The sequence below is a fragment of the Amborella trichopoda genome, chromosome 12, assembly GCF_054954075.1.
Source record: "Amborella trichopoda isolate Santa Cruz 75 chromosome 12, AtrichopodaSantaCruz75HAP2 v2.0, whole genome shotgun sequence".
Lineage (NCBI taxonomy): Eukaryota > Viridiplantae > Streptophyta > Magnoliopsida > Amborellales > Amborellaceae > Amborella > Amborella trichopoda.
In genome coordinates this window covers 40,035,023-40,049,975 of record NC_142347.1, presented here as the reverse complement: position 1 = coordinate 40,049,975, position 14,953 = coordinate 40,035,023, and the positions used below count along the sequence as shown (strand labels likewise).

At 35.2% G+C, this 14,953-nt stretch overlaps 1 protein-coding gene across 3 annotated transcripts in view; it reads left to right on the top strand.

Annotated features, from left to right (window-relative positions):
* The window catches only part of ECA3 (endoplasmic reticulum-type calcium-transporting ATPase 3), an 86,983-nt gene extending 72,124 nt beyond the window's left edge, over positions 1–14,859 (top strand). For all 3 annotated transcript variants that reach the window (XM_020675189.2, XM_006857058.4, XM_088853776.1), the window contains 12 exons: positions 1,514–1,571; positions 2,752–2,844; positions 3,741–3,791; positions 3,945–4,076; positions 5,130–5,231; positions 6,822–6,876; positions 7,265–7,350; positions 10,324–10,472; positions 11,185–11,290; positions 11,374–11,427; positions 14,209–14,257; positions 14,393–14,859. In XM_020675189.2, coding sequence (XP_020530848.2) covers positions 1,514–1,571; positions 2,752–2,844; positions 3,741–3,791; positions 3,945–4,076; positions 5,130–5,231; positions 6,822–6,876; positions 7,265–7,350; positions 10,324–10,472; positions 11,185–11,290; positions 11,374–11,427; positions 14,209–14,257; positions 14,393–14,460 — 1,003 coding nt within the window. In that variant the 3' untranslated portion in view covers positions 14,461–14,859. The remainder of the gene's footprint in view (positions 1–1,513; positions 1,572–2,751; positions 2,845–3,740; positions 3,792–3,944; positions 4,077–5,129; positions 5,232–6,821; positions 6,877–7,264; positions 7,351–10,323; positions 10,473–11,184; positions 11,291–11,373; positions 11,428–14,208; positions 14,258–14,392) is intronic.
* The last annotated feature ends 94 nt before the right edge of the window (positions 14,860–14,953 follow it).

The following is a 14,953-nucleotide window of genomic DNA, read 5'->3' as shown; positions in this document are numbered from 1 at the left end:
AATGTAAAAGAAAGATATCCCCATGATTTTAATACCCTATCTGGGTTTGAAAAAAGAAACCAGTGTTACCTAGAGACTCCAATAAATTTTGGTGTTGTGTATCGACATGTGTTGATAAGTCTAGACATGCTATAGACACTTTGTCTATACATGTCTAGTGTTTAGTATACCGACACTTCTTAGACACGCCGTATCCCTATTATGCATTTTAATAAAAGGGCCTGCTTTCATGGGTTTCGAACTTCTAGCATGTTGGTGGCATGCCAAAAAGGTCGACCACCACACCATCATCTTCACATATGTCTATAATATGAAGTCTTTTATATTTATAAGTATAGGAACGTAAAAAGTCAACACTGTGGTACTATTCTACATGTATTTTAAGTAAGACACTCTAGTACATTTAAATAATGGACAATATAATAGTAAAAGTAACATTGGATTTATTACAAATGTACTAATAATAAGGACATTTAATTTATTACAAGTTGAAAAGTCAAAATAAATATTATGACATGAGATTAAAAAGAAAGAGAAAGTCTTTATAAAATATTATCATATATATATATATATATATATATATATATATATATATATATATATATATATATATGCTTGCACATATCTTTGGTAAATGCATGTTCATTAGTATCTTGTTAATAAACTTTACATATAATTTATGTTTTAAGATCTAAATTAAACTTTATTGGATTAAAATTTGCATATGCTAAATTACCAACTGTTCTACTAATTGCTTTGAATAAAATAATGGACTTACGAAGAATAAATTCATATTTTTATGGTTTATATTTTTACTCTTTTAATTTCAATTTACTATATTTGAAAATTTATTTATAGTTTATGTGTATGTTATATTTATTTACTATAGTTGTACGGACGTATTGGGGACGGATTGGAATTTTGGGCCAAAGTACTAGACACGTGTGACACGTAGTAGACAAGACACTCATGTCGGCGTCTATGTAACCATCACTATTGCCTTCCCAAATGACCTTCTATGGCAACCTTTTAGGATTCTTAATTGAACTCAATATAGCTACCCATCACTAACTCCAAGGTTGTCACTTTACGAATAGTCATGGGCTATCTCCTTGGAAAAATAGAATGTAATGTATTACTACTGAAACTTACATGGGTTGCTGGATTCTTGAGTTAGTGACATTAGTGTACTCTCTCGTGAAGGAAAGGTGTGAATGAACATCATATATCTGTTTTTTTTCGTTCTATTCCTGTTAGTACAAAATTTATTACTATAAGGCATTTATAATTGATCTTTGTTTGGTTGTATGACAGTAACTTGTGGCAATTTTAATGTTGTTAAAGTTTGTTTGACATGATAAAAAGTTGTGTCAGTTAGTTGAATATCATATTTTACTGTGAAAGATCTGCTTAGAGCATATTTTCTTGTCAAATTTTAGATAATATAAGTGTTCTACAAAAAATATGAACTTACTTTTATGGTTGTTTTATTTTTCCTCCTGTTTATTTTCAGGGTTGAACCATCTCATAAGAGAATGCTGGTTGAAGCTTTACAACACCAAAATGAAGTGGTAATACTTCTGCATTTGTCATCACAAAATCTTTATCTATTTGTAAACCAATATGGTTTTCATGATGGCATTATTAGTGCAGATTAGTCCATCAACATACCTCACTTCTCATTGTTCCCTTTTTTTTTTTTTGAGAGAATTTTCTGTAATATATTCAGTACAATAAGTAGTTACACAATTTTTTACCCTGGGATTAGACAGCACCATGCATACAAGAGTGAAACATATTAAAACAGTGTTCCACCGGGGCAATCTATGTTTTACAAAATTTTGGTCTGTAGCTCCTTCATTTTGCTAAAGCACAGCCATTAGAATTTGCTTCTTTCCACACTCTAAGTAACTGTAAAATAGCTAGTAATATCCACATCTGCTGAGAAACTGGTTCCAAAGTCCACAGGCAAGAAGAGACTTTCAAAGCTCATCTCATTACATTTATGGAATTCCCCTCAGTGATTAGGGAATGGTCCAACACGGATCAAAAAGCTTGATGACTGCTAGTTTGGCATCGCGGAGTCTGTTGTCCTTATGGGGACCTTTGGATTAGAGTAGTGATTTGGAGTACTGATCAGGAAAGATGCCTCCAACCCCTGCAAGTGCAGAGTTACCTAGAGATAGAGCCTTCCTCCAGCAGTGACCAAACCCCAGACCTATTGATTGATATTTTATCTAGCTAGGATGATGTGCGACAATTGCTGTATAATAACCTGGATGTGGTCTTCAACAGAATCTGCGTGAGACTATCCTTTGGTTGTTTACTTGAAAAATGCCGGGACAGAGTTCTTGTTAAGAAAATCATTGTCAGCCTCCACTAGATTATTCAGATCTCACGTAGAATTTGATTGGGGATTGAATGGTTTTAAATTTGTCTGTCCACGTGTCTTGTGACTGTTGGTCTGGTGATGTGACAGTCCATCACACAAATTGAGCCATTCTCCATTCTGAAGAAAAGTAATTAAATAAAAACTAAAAACTTGTCAATATTTTGAGATCATAAGTTTGAAAAAGCAAATTTTGGGATCATTAGTTTACCCATTTTGAACTTACATTAGAAATTATATAAAGTTGGGGATCAGATCTTTTGGATTTCTCGTGTTCATTTAATATCTGTTTTTACATACGAATTGCAATAGCTTATTTGGTTCTAAAAGGTGTTGACTGGAACATCCTTTGTTATGTCAAGGTTGCAATGACTGGTGATGGTGTCAATGATGCCCCTGCTCTAAAGAAAGCAGATATAGGAATTGCTATGGGATCTGGGACTGCCGTTGCCAAGGTAATTATTGTATTGTGATCCTGATCCACGTTTCAGTTTTAGCCTACACAAGGCACGTGGCACGTTGCTTTGATGTGTAGAGATGTCATCTAAATAATCTCACATGAACAGTCCATTGCTGCAGGCTGCATGTGTTTGGTTGATCTCATTATATACCAAATTGGTGTGCTAACATGCTTATGACTGGGTTCTCATTATTACTTTCTGCTGATTTGGTACATTTATCGGTTGAAAAAAAATGCAGGATCCATTTTATTGATATCTTTAATGCTGGAGATTGGGTTTAGTGCTTTTATCATTTTTTTGAGAATTAGTGCTTTTACCATTTTTACTCTTTCAATTGAGAATTAGGGTTTAATTGTGGCACCAATAGGCAATACGTTGCGAGAGAGTAAACTTAAGTGGGCTGACCATGTGTGGTGCAGACCCAGTACAACACCTGTTAGGAGGTACGAGTTAGTTCAAGTGGAAGGCTCAAAATGGCCAAGGGGTAGGCCCAAAAGGACATGATTGGAAGTAGTGAGAAAATATATGGGGGCTTATGGCCTCACTGAGGGTATGACCGTTAATAGAGCAGAATGGCGGACGAGGATTCACGTAGCTAACCCCAATTAGTTGGGAAAAAGCTTTGAAGATGAAGATGACTCTTTCAATTGTGCAGTTTATCTTTTTTGATTGGTAATAATTGCTGAAATATCCTCTGGAAAAGGTGTTCAACGTTTAGGTGATCGCTGCCTATTATAGTTTCCCTTTTTTTGGTCATCTCTGACATTGTGATGGCAACAATCTTCAGTGACAAGGCATATCTTGCTCGAAATATCCTTCAACTTGTAGCTTTAATTTCCTGAGACAGTTTTTATGAACATAATCTCAATATCCCTTTTGCATTTTTTCAGAGTGCTTCAGATATGGTCCTGGCAGATGATAATTTTGCCTCCATTGTTGCTGTAAGTCTGCAGACTGCTATTGCCATTGTTATATTTCATTCTATTGTTAGTTGCTTTATTCATAGAACCATAATATCTACAGAGAAATCATAGCTTTACTTCTTCAAATAGTTCTTGTGCTGGATTCCCATGATTAGTGATTGTCTTGAGCAGGCTGTGGCAGAGGGAAGAGCAATATACAATAACACAAAACAGTTCATCCGGTACATGATCTCTTCAAATATTGGAGAAGTAGTTTGTATTTTTGTGGCAGCAGTTCTGGGTATGCCAGAAACCCTTGTTCCTGTAAGTCTTTTTACTCTTCTGACCTAGAATTAAGCTTTTTGTTTTCATCTCATATAGTCTTGTATTTGTTAGTAATTTTCACTCCCAGAGGGACTTTTTCCTGGTTATTGCTAAAGGAGATTGACATCTATGCATGCTTGTTTTATAGTAATAGCTGCTGCTTATGCACAAAATTATGAATACAACTAAACAACCCTACTGTAAGTCAGTAATGAACATGGCAGTTGTATTTATTATTCTTTTTCCAGCTGCACCTGCTGATCTTATTACTTCTGTGTTTTCTAATACTCATCACTGAGAATTAATCCTACGGGTCTGATTATTTTGAGGGGAAAGTCTCCCATCCATGTCATTTGGATGGTGGAAGGGTGCACATGCACCCTTTCAATGTCTCGGATTAAATATAACCAGATCCAACAGCCACAAAAGAGTTTCGTATTTTATTTTTTATGTTTTTTAAAAACTGTATTTATTTGAAATCTACTTTTTAGATTTATTTTTACTAAGGTGGACCAAATAAAAATCACCACCACCATCATCATCATCTGAGCTTTATCCCAACTATTTAGAGTTGGCTACATGAATCCTGTTATGCCATCCCGCTCTACCAAGGTTTGTACCCTTTGTCAGACCATAAGTCACAGGTGGACCAAACAAAAATAATAAAAAAAAAAACTTTTGGATAAAGAAGTTGACTAAACTCCCCTTGAATTGTTTAGGGGTATTTTGGTCATTTTTTATTCACAATATTTTTTTAATTATTTTTGTTTTATGCGCCATATAAGAAGACATCTTTACCCCAAATTTGAGAGAAATAATGTTTTTAAATAAAAAAATAAAAAATAAAGCACAAAACTCTTTTCAGCCATTGGATGATAATAGGTTCAATCTGAACCATTGAAGGGTGCTCATGCAACCTTCAAAGCTTCAAGCATCCACATCATGGGGATGCTATATACCATCTCTATTTTTAAAATTTTATACTTAGAAGTAAACCAGGCAGTATTTATTCTTCAAGACTGAGTACCTTCTTCCTCTTTTCTTGTCATACAGGTACAACTACTTTGGGTGAATTTAGTAACCGATGGTTTGCCGGCCACAGCCATTGGATTCAATAAGCAAGATTCCAATGTTATGATGTCCAGACCTCGCAAGGTAATTAACTTGATGGACTGTTGTAAATTGTTATGCTTTCAGCAGTAGGTCCTCTTATAGCTTTGTGATTCCTTCTCAGAGAGAATTAACTCTATAATAATAATCTTCACCTTCTTCCTGAACAAACATGTAGCTTATTCTGAATTGTCTTTTTCCTAAACACAATTTGCTTGGACACAGCAAGGCTGCATTTGCAAAAGCTTCAGCAACGGATTTTGGGGTGTAATACATGAGATAGAGTTAGTGATCAATGCTAGGTCGTTTGTGAAGCACAATCTCATGCCTGGGGCTAACAGCTTTGTGATTCCTTCTCAGAAGGAATTGACTCTATAATAATAATCTTCACTTTTTCCTAAACAAACATGTAGCTTATTCTGAATTATCTTTTTCCTAAACACAATTTGCTTGGACACAGCAAGGCTGCATTTGCAAAAGCTTCAGCAACGGATGTTGGGGTGTAATACATGAGATAGTGTTAGTGGTCAATGCTAGGTTGTTTGTGAAGCACAATCTCATGCCTGGGGCTATGCAAAATGTTGCTAATAAGTTTGCATTCTATCTACAAGGGTCCTGACCCTTTTTCTCTCTACTTTACACTGCACAATTATGCACTGCTGCTAATCCATTATGCCGAAAGTTCAATATCGGTCCCAAACGAAGCCTAAATGTTTAGAGTTCATTAACTTTTGCGTGTCGGAGAATGATCCTCCACTTGATACCCTTTCTTTTAATTGGTCCTCCACTTGTTACTTCTATCTGCCTACTTGAGACTTTGCCTATATTTTGGGAACTGCTTACTATGCCATTGTAAGAACCCATGCTTGACTAAGTAACTGAATAAATTTGAGGACTCACCCTGTCTCTTCATCATAGTTACATGAATCTTTACCATCTCGGGTTTGCACACTGCCCTGATTGGTTTTTCATTGTTGACTCTTGCGACTCTGCGTCCCAACTTTGAATTTCAGGGTGACCTACCCCCGCCATCCCCCATCCGCCCAAAAATATCATATGAATGGAAAATCCTGAAATCAATGAACTACAGTACCTATTGTCTAGGATGTGTTAAGGCATGTAAATTATCAAATGCAAAAGCAGATTTGCTTAAGTTACTAAAAACGGTTTCACTTCTACAATCTTTGGGATGTTGAACTTGTTCTGCATTAAGAGTAGACTGCTGATCGATAATCTTGTAAGGAGGTCATATTTTTTTTTGCGTTTGAATCAATAGCCACAATTGCTTGTTGGAAAGTTGTGGAAGCTTTGGTATAGCCTATTGCACTTCATTTACCTTGAATGGCAGCACATTACATTTTCCAAGTGTTTTATGTCATTTCCAGTCTTGCGTTCATGATTGTCCTGATCAGATTTAGACCAAGTGCTCAATAGTGCAATGGTTATAAACGCTTATTTCAAGATATTATTCTGAAGGAGCTATCTTTTCCGCACCATATTTTATTTATTGTCTCCTTTGTATTGCATGAGCACTTAAAATGTCGTGCTTCAGCTGATATACTGATTCTTATTGTAGATAAAATCCTATTGCATGTTTTGCTAGCAATTCATGCCCTCATTTTAATAAATTTGCAGGTTGGTGAGGCAGTAGTGACTGGGTGGCTGTTTTTTCGTTATTTGGTTATTGGTGGTAAGCTCCATTGGACAACATAATTGCATAGAATTGTGTAAATGAGGACATTTCCCTTGATTTTACAGAGCATGATAGGAGTGTTATGACAACATTGCATCTAGTACGCAAGATTACAAAAAAACAAAACAAGATAATTGTTGTTGTCACATATAAACTTTGATTTTTGCTGTATCAACCTCATTATCTCAGTTGCATCTTTGTGAAATGGGTATAATATATACTAACCATTAAACTCACAATTTAATTTGCACGTGAAGCCAATATTCCTCGACAAATATTATGGCATCCATCTTCATTTTGTTCAAATATTGAATTGTCAAGCTGTGCAAGTTCCTTTGTCTGCCATTAAGACCCATGGTAACTAAATTCTGTGCTCTTATTACAGCTTATGTTGGTCTTGCTACCATTGCCGGATTCATATGGTGGTTTGTGTACTCAGATGGGGGTCCAAAGCTTCCATATTACGAATTAGTAAGATTAATCCTGTTCAACATCATACTTTATTTCTTTCAGCTGGAAGTTTCTTAACTTGCATAGATAATATGGTAGAATTCTTGGCAAATTATGTATTTTGGTTTTTTCTTGCCTTCCTTGTTTGCATGAAGAATAGAATTGTTATTTCTCAGAGAATATACGAATCTTGTGTAATTATTCATTATTGATGAAGGAGAAAAAAGACTTTTGCTCTCTGTCCTTAAGTGGCATTACTTTATATGCTAACGAATGGTACCTTCCTCCTCCTCCCCTGTGATACGCTTTGATGTATACCTTCCTTTGATCAATGTATCAATCTCTGTTTCTTAATTAGAGAAAACCAATAGAAGCAATTGGCTACCTATTGCAGCCTAGAGCTAGGCTTTTATTCTTTTGATATGTTATATATATTCTATTTTGGGAAAATATCTCCATACACCTTAATTTAATGTACCATTTCTTAGTAGACCCACAAATTTAAAAACTTTCCAGCTCCATTAATATTTCACAAAAGCTATCTTCTAACCCCCTAAACCCATATGACCCTCTTTTAAAACAATTTTTGTCCCAAACAAAATCCTAACAGACGGCTCTCTTTGTCTCTCTTGTTATTGTCTTTTTACTCTCTCTCATAATCCCTCTGTTTCTTCCCTAAACCTCTCTCTCCTCTCTCCACCAATGCCTCTCCCTCTCACTCTCTCGCCTCTCCCCCAAACCCTCTTTCTGTCACTCTCTTGCCTCTCTCCGAAGCCCTCTTTCTCTCTCTCCACCAAACCCTCTCTCCCTCATGCAGTGCAAACCATATTTTTCTTCTTTGCCGGGCTAACCATATGTTTCTCTTGGGTCCATGGTGCAATGTTTGCGAATAGCCTAGTTTGTAAAGACCCAAAGTTGGCAACAACAAATGACTTTCTTTGTCACAAGCAATCCTTTGGGTTCAAATGTCACCCTAGTGAATGTAATGCAAATTCCAGGGCCCAACACTTTAGGTATCTCCTTGGCATGCATAGACTTCGCTCATGGGGGCCAAAACCCTCCCCACACAAACACGTGCCATTGAGATCCTCAGAATCATGGAAGTAATCCTGCACAAATTAGCTTTTTGACCAATAATCTTAAAAAATTTTTGGTTAGCAAGACATTGAAGAAGGGAGCTGCGTTTGTGTTTCTTAAGGGCCTCATTCACTTCCTGCAAAATGTGGGTTATGGCAATTCTGTGGCCATTGCAGCTTTGAGCAGCCAGAATCTAGGGGCTATAACCATACCTAAGACTGTGTTTGGGGGAGAGAGGCGGGAGATAGAGAAAGAGGGTTTGGGGGAGAGAGGCGAGAGTGAAAGGGAGAGGGTATGGGGGAGATAGGACAGAGAGAGAGAGGGGTTTAGGGGAGAATTAGAAGGAATATAAGAGAGGGGGGGAGGGAAAAAAGAAAAAGTAACAAGAGAGAGAAAGAGAGCCGTCTTATTGGATTTGTTTGGGACAAAAAATTGTTACAAAACAGGGTCATATGGGTTTAGGGGGTTAGAAGATAACTTTTGTGAAAAATTAATGCCGTTGGAAAGTTTTTAAATTTGTGGGTCTATTAAGAAATGGTACATTAAATTAGGGTGTATGGAGATATTTTCCCTTCTTTTTTTCTTTGATGAGGAGATTTGAAATATTAATCTTATTCCTTCAAGTATCTCAAAGTCCTACGTCACCTTTATTTACCCAATTGATATTGGTTCGTACTTCTCCTGCCTAACCTATTTTTTTTCCTACTCTTCAGACTTTTAATTCACTCATTTTTCTTAGGTCTTCTCTTTAATTTCATGCTACTGTACATTTTTGTTACCTCTTTTGAACATTTTCATCATCATCATCACAATCATCCAAGCCTTATCCTAATTATTTGGGGTCGGCTACATGAATCATGTTCCTCCATTCTTCTCTATGAAAGGTCATATGCGCTGTCTACCTAATGCAACCCACCTCTTTTACCCGGGCTTGGGACAGGTTAAGGAACAATTTAAGGTTGTTACCCTTGTTAGACCACTTTTGAACATTTTCGATCAATTTGAAAAAAAGAGCAACACCAGAAATGCTTTAGGGTTTGTCTGGATATACCGTTATCATTGATAATTTTCTGTTGTCATAAAATTAATCTTGTTAATGAATTATTTATTACATGGCTGCGTCCCTCATAAAATTATGTAAGATAAACTTATTGGTTGTTTTACATATAAGTTTATCGTTTGGGAAAGTTGTTTTACTTCATTCCAAATAGTTTGCTGAAAACCACATGTTTTTAGATAGCAATAAATGAGCATAGTCGAAAAATCACCAAATAAGTTAAATAACTAAATAATATTATATTTAATATAACTTATGTACTAGAGAACTAATAAAATAATATTATGTAGAGTATATTAATTTCAGATAAGATAGTATACACCTGATAAGATTAATTGTCATCCTAACAGGCTCTTAATTTAAGAATATAAATAACAAATTTATTCAAATGTATGTTGACTTCTTCTAAATTGGTCACATGGGGATTAACCATGGGATATTGAAGCAAGTTGGGTAGATCTCTGTAAATCTAGCCTTATTTAGGTCAAACCAACAAGGCAAATTTGGAATCTAACATCATTATGTATGCTATTTCCATGAATTAGCTTGCACTGGCTAAACTTGTCATCATTAAGAAGCATGGTATGTATTTTTCCATAGTGTTGGATGCTTATGTGTTTCATTAGATATATGTGCATTTATATTTGTTATTTAGTATTAAAATTTTTTCAAGAGCATGCATGGGTTCCAACAACCACATGTAGATACTTCTAAGTTAGCTACTTGATTTTTTGTTCAAATGCTTTTTCAAAAGAGAATGTGGCATTATTGCTTAAATTTTCTTCCTCTTTAGTTGCACATAATTCTCATCTTCAGTATGTGTAATGGAATGGAAGCACTTACGTTCTTGATCATGCCAGGTAAATTTTGATACGTGTTCCACAAGAGAAACAACATACTCCTGTACTGTATTTGAAGATCGCCATCCGTCAACTGTCTCAATGACTGTTCTTGTTGTTGTTGAGATGTTTAATGCGTTAAATAACCTTAGTGAGAACCAATCTCTCATGTAAGTGATCATTTTATGGATCCGTATACGTGTTCCCTTCCATTTTGTGGTTTTGTTTGTTTTCTTCCTCAATGTTTGGATTAGATATTGAATTGACTATTTAGGAAAGGCACATCACTATATCTATAACACATTTGTAATTTCTCTTCTTTCCTCGTATCATTTGTATGTTCAAATTCCAGCAAGAAACTGTCTGCAGGTGTTAATTCTAAAAATTTCAGTTACTTGAGCTGTGTTCAAGTCAAAATAGTACATGACCTTCTTAATCATGAACAAAATATTTGTCCCTGTTCTGTTCCTTGTTGATTCTACATTCAGTATGCGCTATTACACCAATGATGCAGCAAATGTTATCTAGATTAATTTTCTACCGGTATAATATAACATGAATTATGAACATTCCACCATGGCGGTGCCATTCAATGCTTGAGCCATCCTGCGTAATGTTGTGTTGTTGTTTTCGAGGAGCAGTGACCTAGACAATGAAATAATTCTTAGATTTTCTAACCTTTCAGAAAAATAATAGCTAGTCATAATTTTGATTTGTCGAGTCTCTCTCAGTTATATTTAGTTGTTAGTCACAGTAAAACTTCTAAAGGTTCTTCATGTAACTAGGAAACTTCAAAGCAAAATGCATTTGAAGTTTTAGTGTGGAGTAGGTTTTTAAAACCAATATGACCTGAAATGTTTTCTCAATTATCTTTGCTTTCAGTGTAATTCCACCTTGGAGTAATTTATGGTTGGTTGGGTCGATTGTCCTTACCATGATTCTTCACCTATTGATATTGTATGTGGAGCCATTGTCAATACTTTTCTCTGTAAGTCCTTTTTCTCCTTCATGGCTTAATCATACTTAGTTATGGACAACTTAAAGCAGAATGTCTGATGCTATATCTTGCAGGTAACTCCACTTTCTTGGTCTGAGTGGAAAGTGGTCATTAATCTTTCTTTCCCTGTGAGTAATTCTTATTCCTTTCTCCTAAATATAAATTAGACATATTACTTGGAAGGAAAATTAGTCTATGATTGCGTTACTAAAGCTAACATGATTGATGTATTCCTTTCTCTCTAAATATAAATTAGACGTATTACTTGAAAGGAAAATTAATCTATGATTGCGTTACTAAAGCTAACATGATTGACGTGCATGAGAAATTTCTGTGTTTTTAAAAAAACCAGTGACATGGGCTTGTAGTTGCCCGTCACTTGGACCTAGGAGGTTGGTGGGTCTGATAAAAAGGCCGAACGTCAGCCAAGTCTCCCTGAGTTCTGCCCCTCTTGTATTCTATCTAGAGACTCAGCCAAGTCAGTGGATGATTCAGGACCTTTGGTGAGTCCAAGCTCGAGCCCTTGTTTGAGAACATTTGTTAAGCCTCACCTCTGAACTAGTGAATAAACAAGTAGCGCTTAGGAAGATGTTAAGGTCCCATTGCCAATGGTGCAAAGGACTCCAGGAGAACATAGCACTCGGAGTCCACAAAAAGGATGTCATACTTATGGTGCTTAATGTCGTACAGAACACAACTCTTGCCCCATTGAAATATTTGGCCCTGAAGATTTCCAATAACTGTCTATTTAACAAAAAATTCTGGAGTACTTTAAAACACCCTAAAATTTTGTGGAATAAGAAATTGTATGCATAGCAATGTTTGAGGATTTTTCTTATCAATTTCATATATTCGCAAACATATCCTGATCCTTGAATGAAATATCATGCACAATAGTCTCAGTTGGGCCCAGATTGTGCGAGTTTTATTCATTGTAAAATTTCCCCAACCACATGATTCATTGCTTTGTAATAGGGATTGCTTACTGGATGGAACATATAGCTGGTTAATAAGGTTCCAAACTGAATGAATTTCAAACAATGATACCAGTTGACTAGAGAACTTTGGTCTACGTCACACTCAAGGTTTTGCCACTGGTCATGCATCTGTTGGTAGCACATTCCTTAACTCATTATGCATACTCTCAACACTTCTACAGGCTTCCTTTTGTATCGGCTACATTCTTCTCCAAGGATGAAGCATAAACATGTATAGGTGAATAAAGGCATCCTTATTTGTGGGAGCCATCCACCTAGTTTGTTTATTATCCTCCTGATTCTTCTTCAGTGGATATGCTCCTCAGGCTTCCGTGGTGTATCCTTAAACTTCCAGTGCACCTCAACTTTTTAAGAGTGAGAATAAATAGGAGTTATGAGTTTTGAATTAACTTCATAGCTTGTTTTTTCTTTTCTTTTTTCCTGACTTTCTGAAAATCTCTTTCTCTCTCTCTCTCTCTCTCTCTCTCTCTCTCTATATATATATATATATATATATATATATATACATATATATATATATATGTGTGTGTGTGTGTGTGTGTGCACACCCACACATATATAAACTCTATCAGCAGTAAATTAAGATAGGAATTAGGAACTCCTATTAGTTATCAGAGCCTATTTCAATGAATTAAATAAGTGTCAATGTTAGAAAGGAATTAAATAATCAATGAAATTTAAGAAATAAAAGTAAATGTGGAAAATTAATTGAAAACTATTTTCGGTAAATGATTGAAAAATTCCTGTGGAAACGTATTGATTTACTTTTGCTAATGATATTTTTTGCAGTCCTTTTTTGTAGCTCTATAACATTCAATACAAGTTAGCCTTTTCAAAAAAAAAAAAAAAATTAACTGACTTAAGAATTAAATAAAGGATAAGATTTCTGTGAGTTAACCGACTAATGTGGACACATGTGTCCCCCCTCTAAAATCTATCTTAAATATGGATTATTATCTAAATTTTTAGGGTTCATGATCTAGGTCAAGGTGATAGTGAATATGAAAAAAAAAAAAAAATAATAATAATAAATAAATAAATAAATAAATAAATATATATATATATATATATATATATATATATATATATTTGAAATTTAAAATGAGTTTTTTTGGGGATTATTTTTGCACCGTCCATCTTAAAGATGGGCATTCGCATGTCACCAGGCTTCTGTGTCTGCTGACTCACCTAAAACTTTTCCTTAAAAGAGAGCTAAAAAACTAAATTTTTATCATAATTGGGTATTTTGAAAATTACTTTTTTTTTCTGAACCACACCATCATGTAATGCATACACCATTAACTGGTGTTGTCTGTGTGAGGGAGATTGGGCTAAGAAAGGAGAAATCTAACATGTCGCTGCCCTTCTGTGATAAGTTCACTTATTTCTGGGAAGAGGATGAGCTATAATAAGAGGGTTCAATGGAAGTAAGTCCACTTTTTGGTTTTATATTCTTGAGTGCCAGTTTTTCTTTAGTATAGGCTAGTATAACAGTTGTCATTTTTGCTCAATAGTAGGCTTCCACTTTTTTATATCTAGTGGAAGACATTTTCTAGTTTGGTATGTTTTCTAGATTGCTTTGAAATGTGAAAATATAAAACCCTAGATCTGTGTAAATCAGTGAATCATTTGTCAACCTTATTTGTTGCATACGTTTCCATGCCATTTTCAAATATTGTTTTGTTTGTACGCATTAGCATGGCTTACAAGTCTACTTGTTCTTTTTCCCACTTGTTTGGTCTCATTTATTGTGTTTCTTGACTGGCATATATTCTGATTTAGCTGAGCCAATCCACATTTTTTCTTTTTAGCATTGTCTCTAAATCAGTTGCAGTTTTCTTTGTCTTCTTCATCTTCAATAATTGAACTTCCTGTAGTAACTAAGTCTGATATAATTCTTGTGAATTACAGGTAATTATAATTGATGAGATACTGAAGTTATTGTCTAGAAATGTCAGAGGTAATTATTTTTCTCATATATAATATTGTGTCATCTTGTTAGTCTCTTTTTCTAGTTCAGTCAAGTGACTCGCGGATTTAATAGATCCCCTTCTGCCATTGTTTAGTAATGACTGCATTTGGTATGGTTATACAGGGAGAAGGTTCAACTTGAGGTTCGGGAAACGTGATTTACTACCAAAAAGGGAAATACGTGACAGATAGTAAGGGCTGGAGGGATTGCCCAAACCAGATTTTGACCGCATAGTGGTTCATTACATGCATTAATCTCATAACCCCTGTTCTTGAAGTTGAGAAAACGTCAAGAGTTATACGAGTAAGGCTTCGAGGTTTTAGAAAGGCAAGCGAGTGCATTGCCCCTGATCTTCAGTGCTTTTAGAGATCAAGGGGAGTTTCATTCTCAGACAAAATGTTGTAATTCACAGGTATAGTGACTTCTTGGTGTGATTACATGTTTCTCTTAATTGTGATGATTTTGTTGTGCATGTTTGTGTTTACATCGTTGTAAGTATTTAAAAACTGGGTGCTGCATCCCTTGGCCCAACGCCATGCTTCATGGGTTTGTTATGTAATATGCCATAAATGTGAGTTAAGACTTTGCAATACTGGCTCACTATTTTATTTATTTTGATATTAACCATATATATTAAACATCTGCAGAGTTCTTCTAATTTATTCCAGTAATGTGCGAATTTCT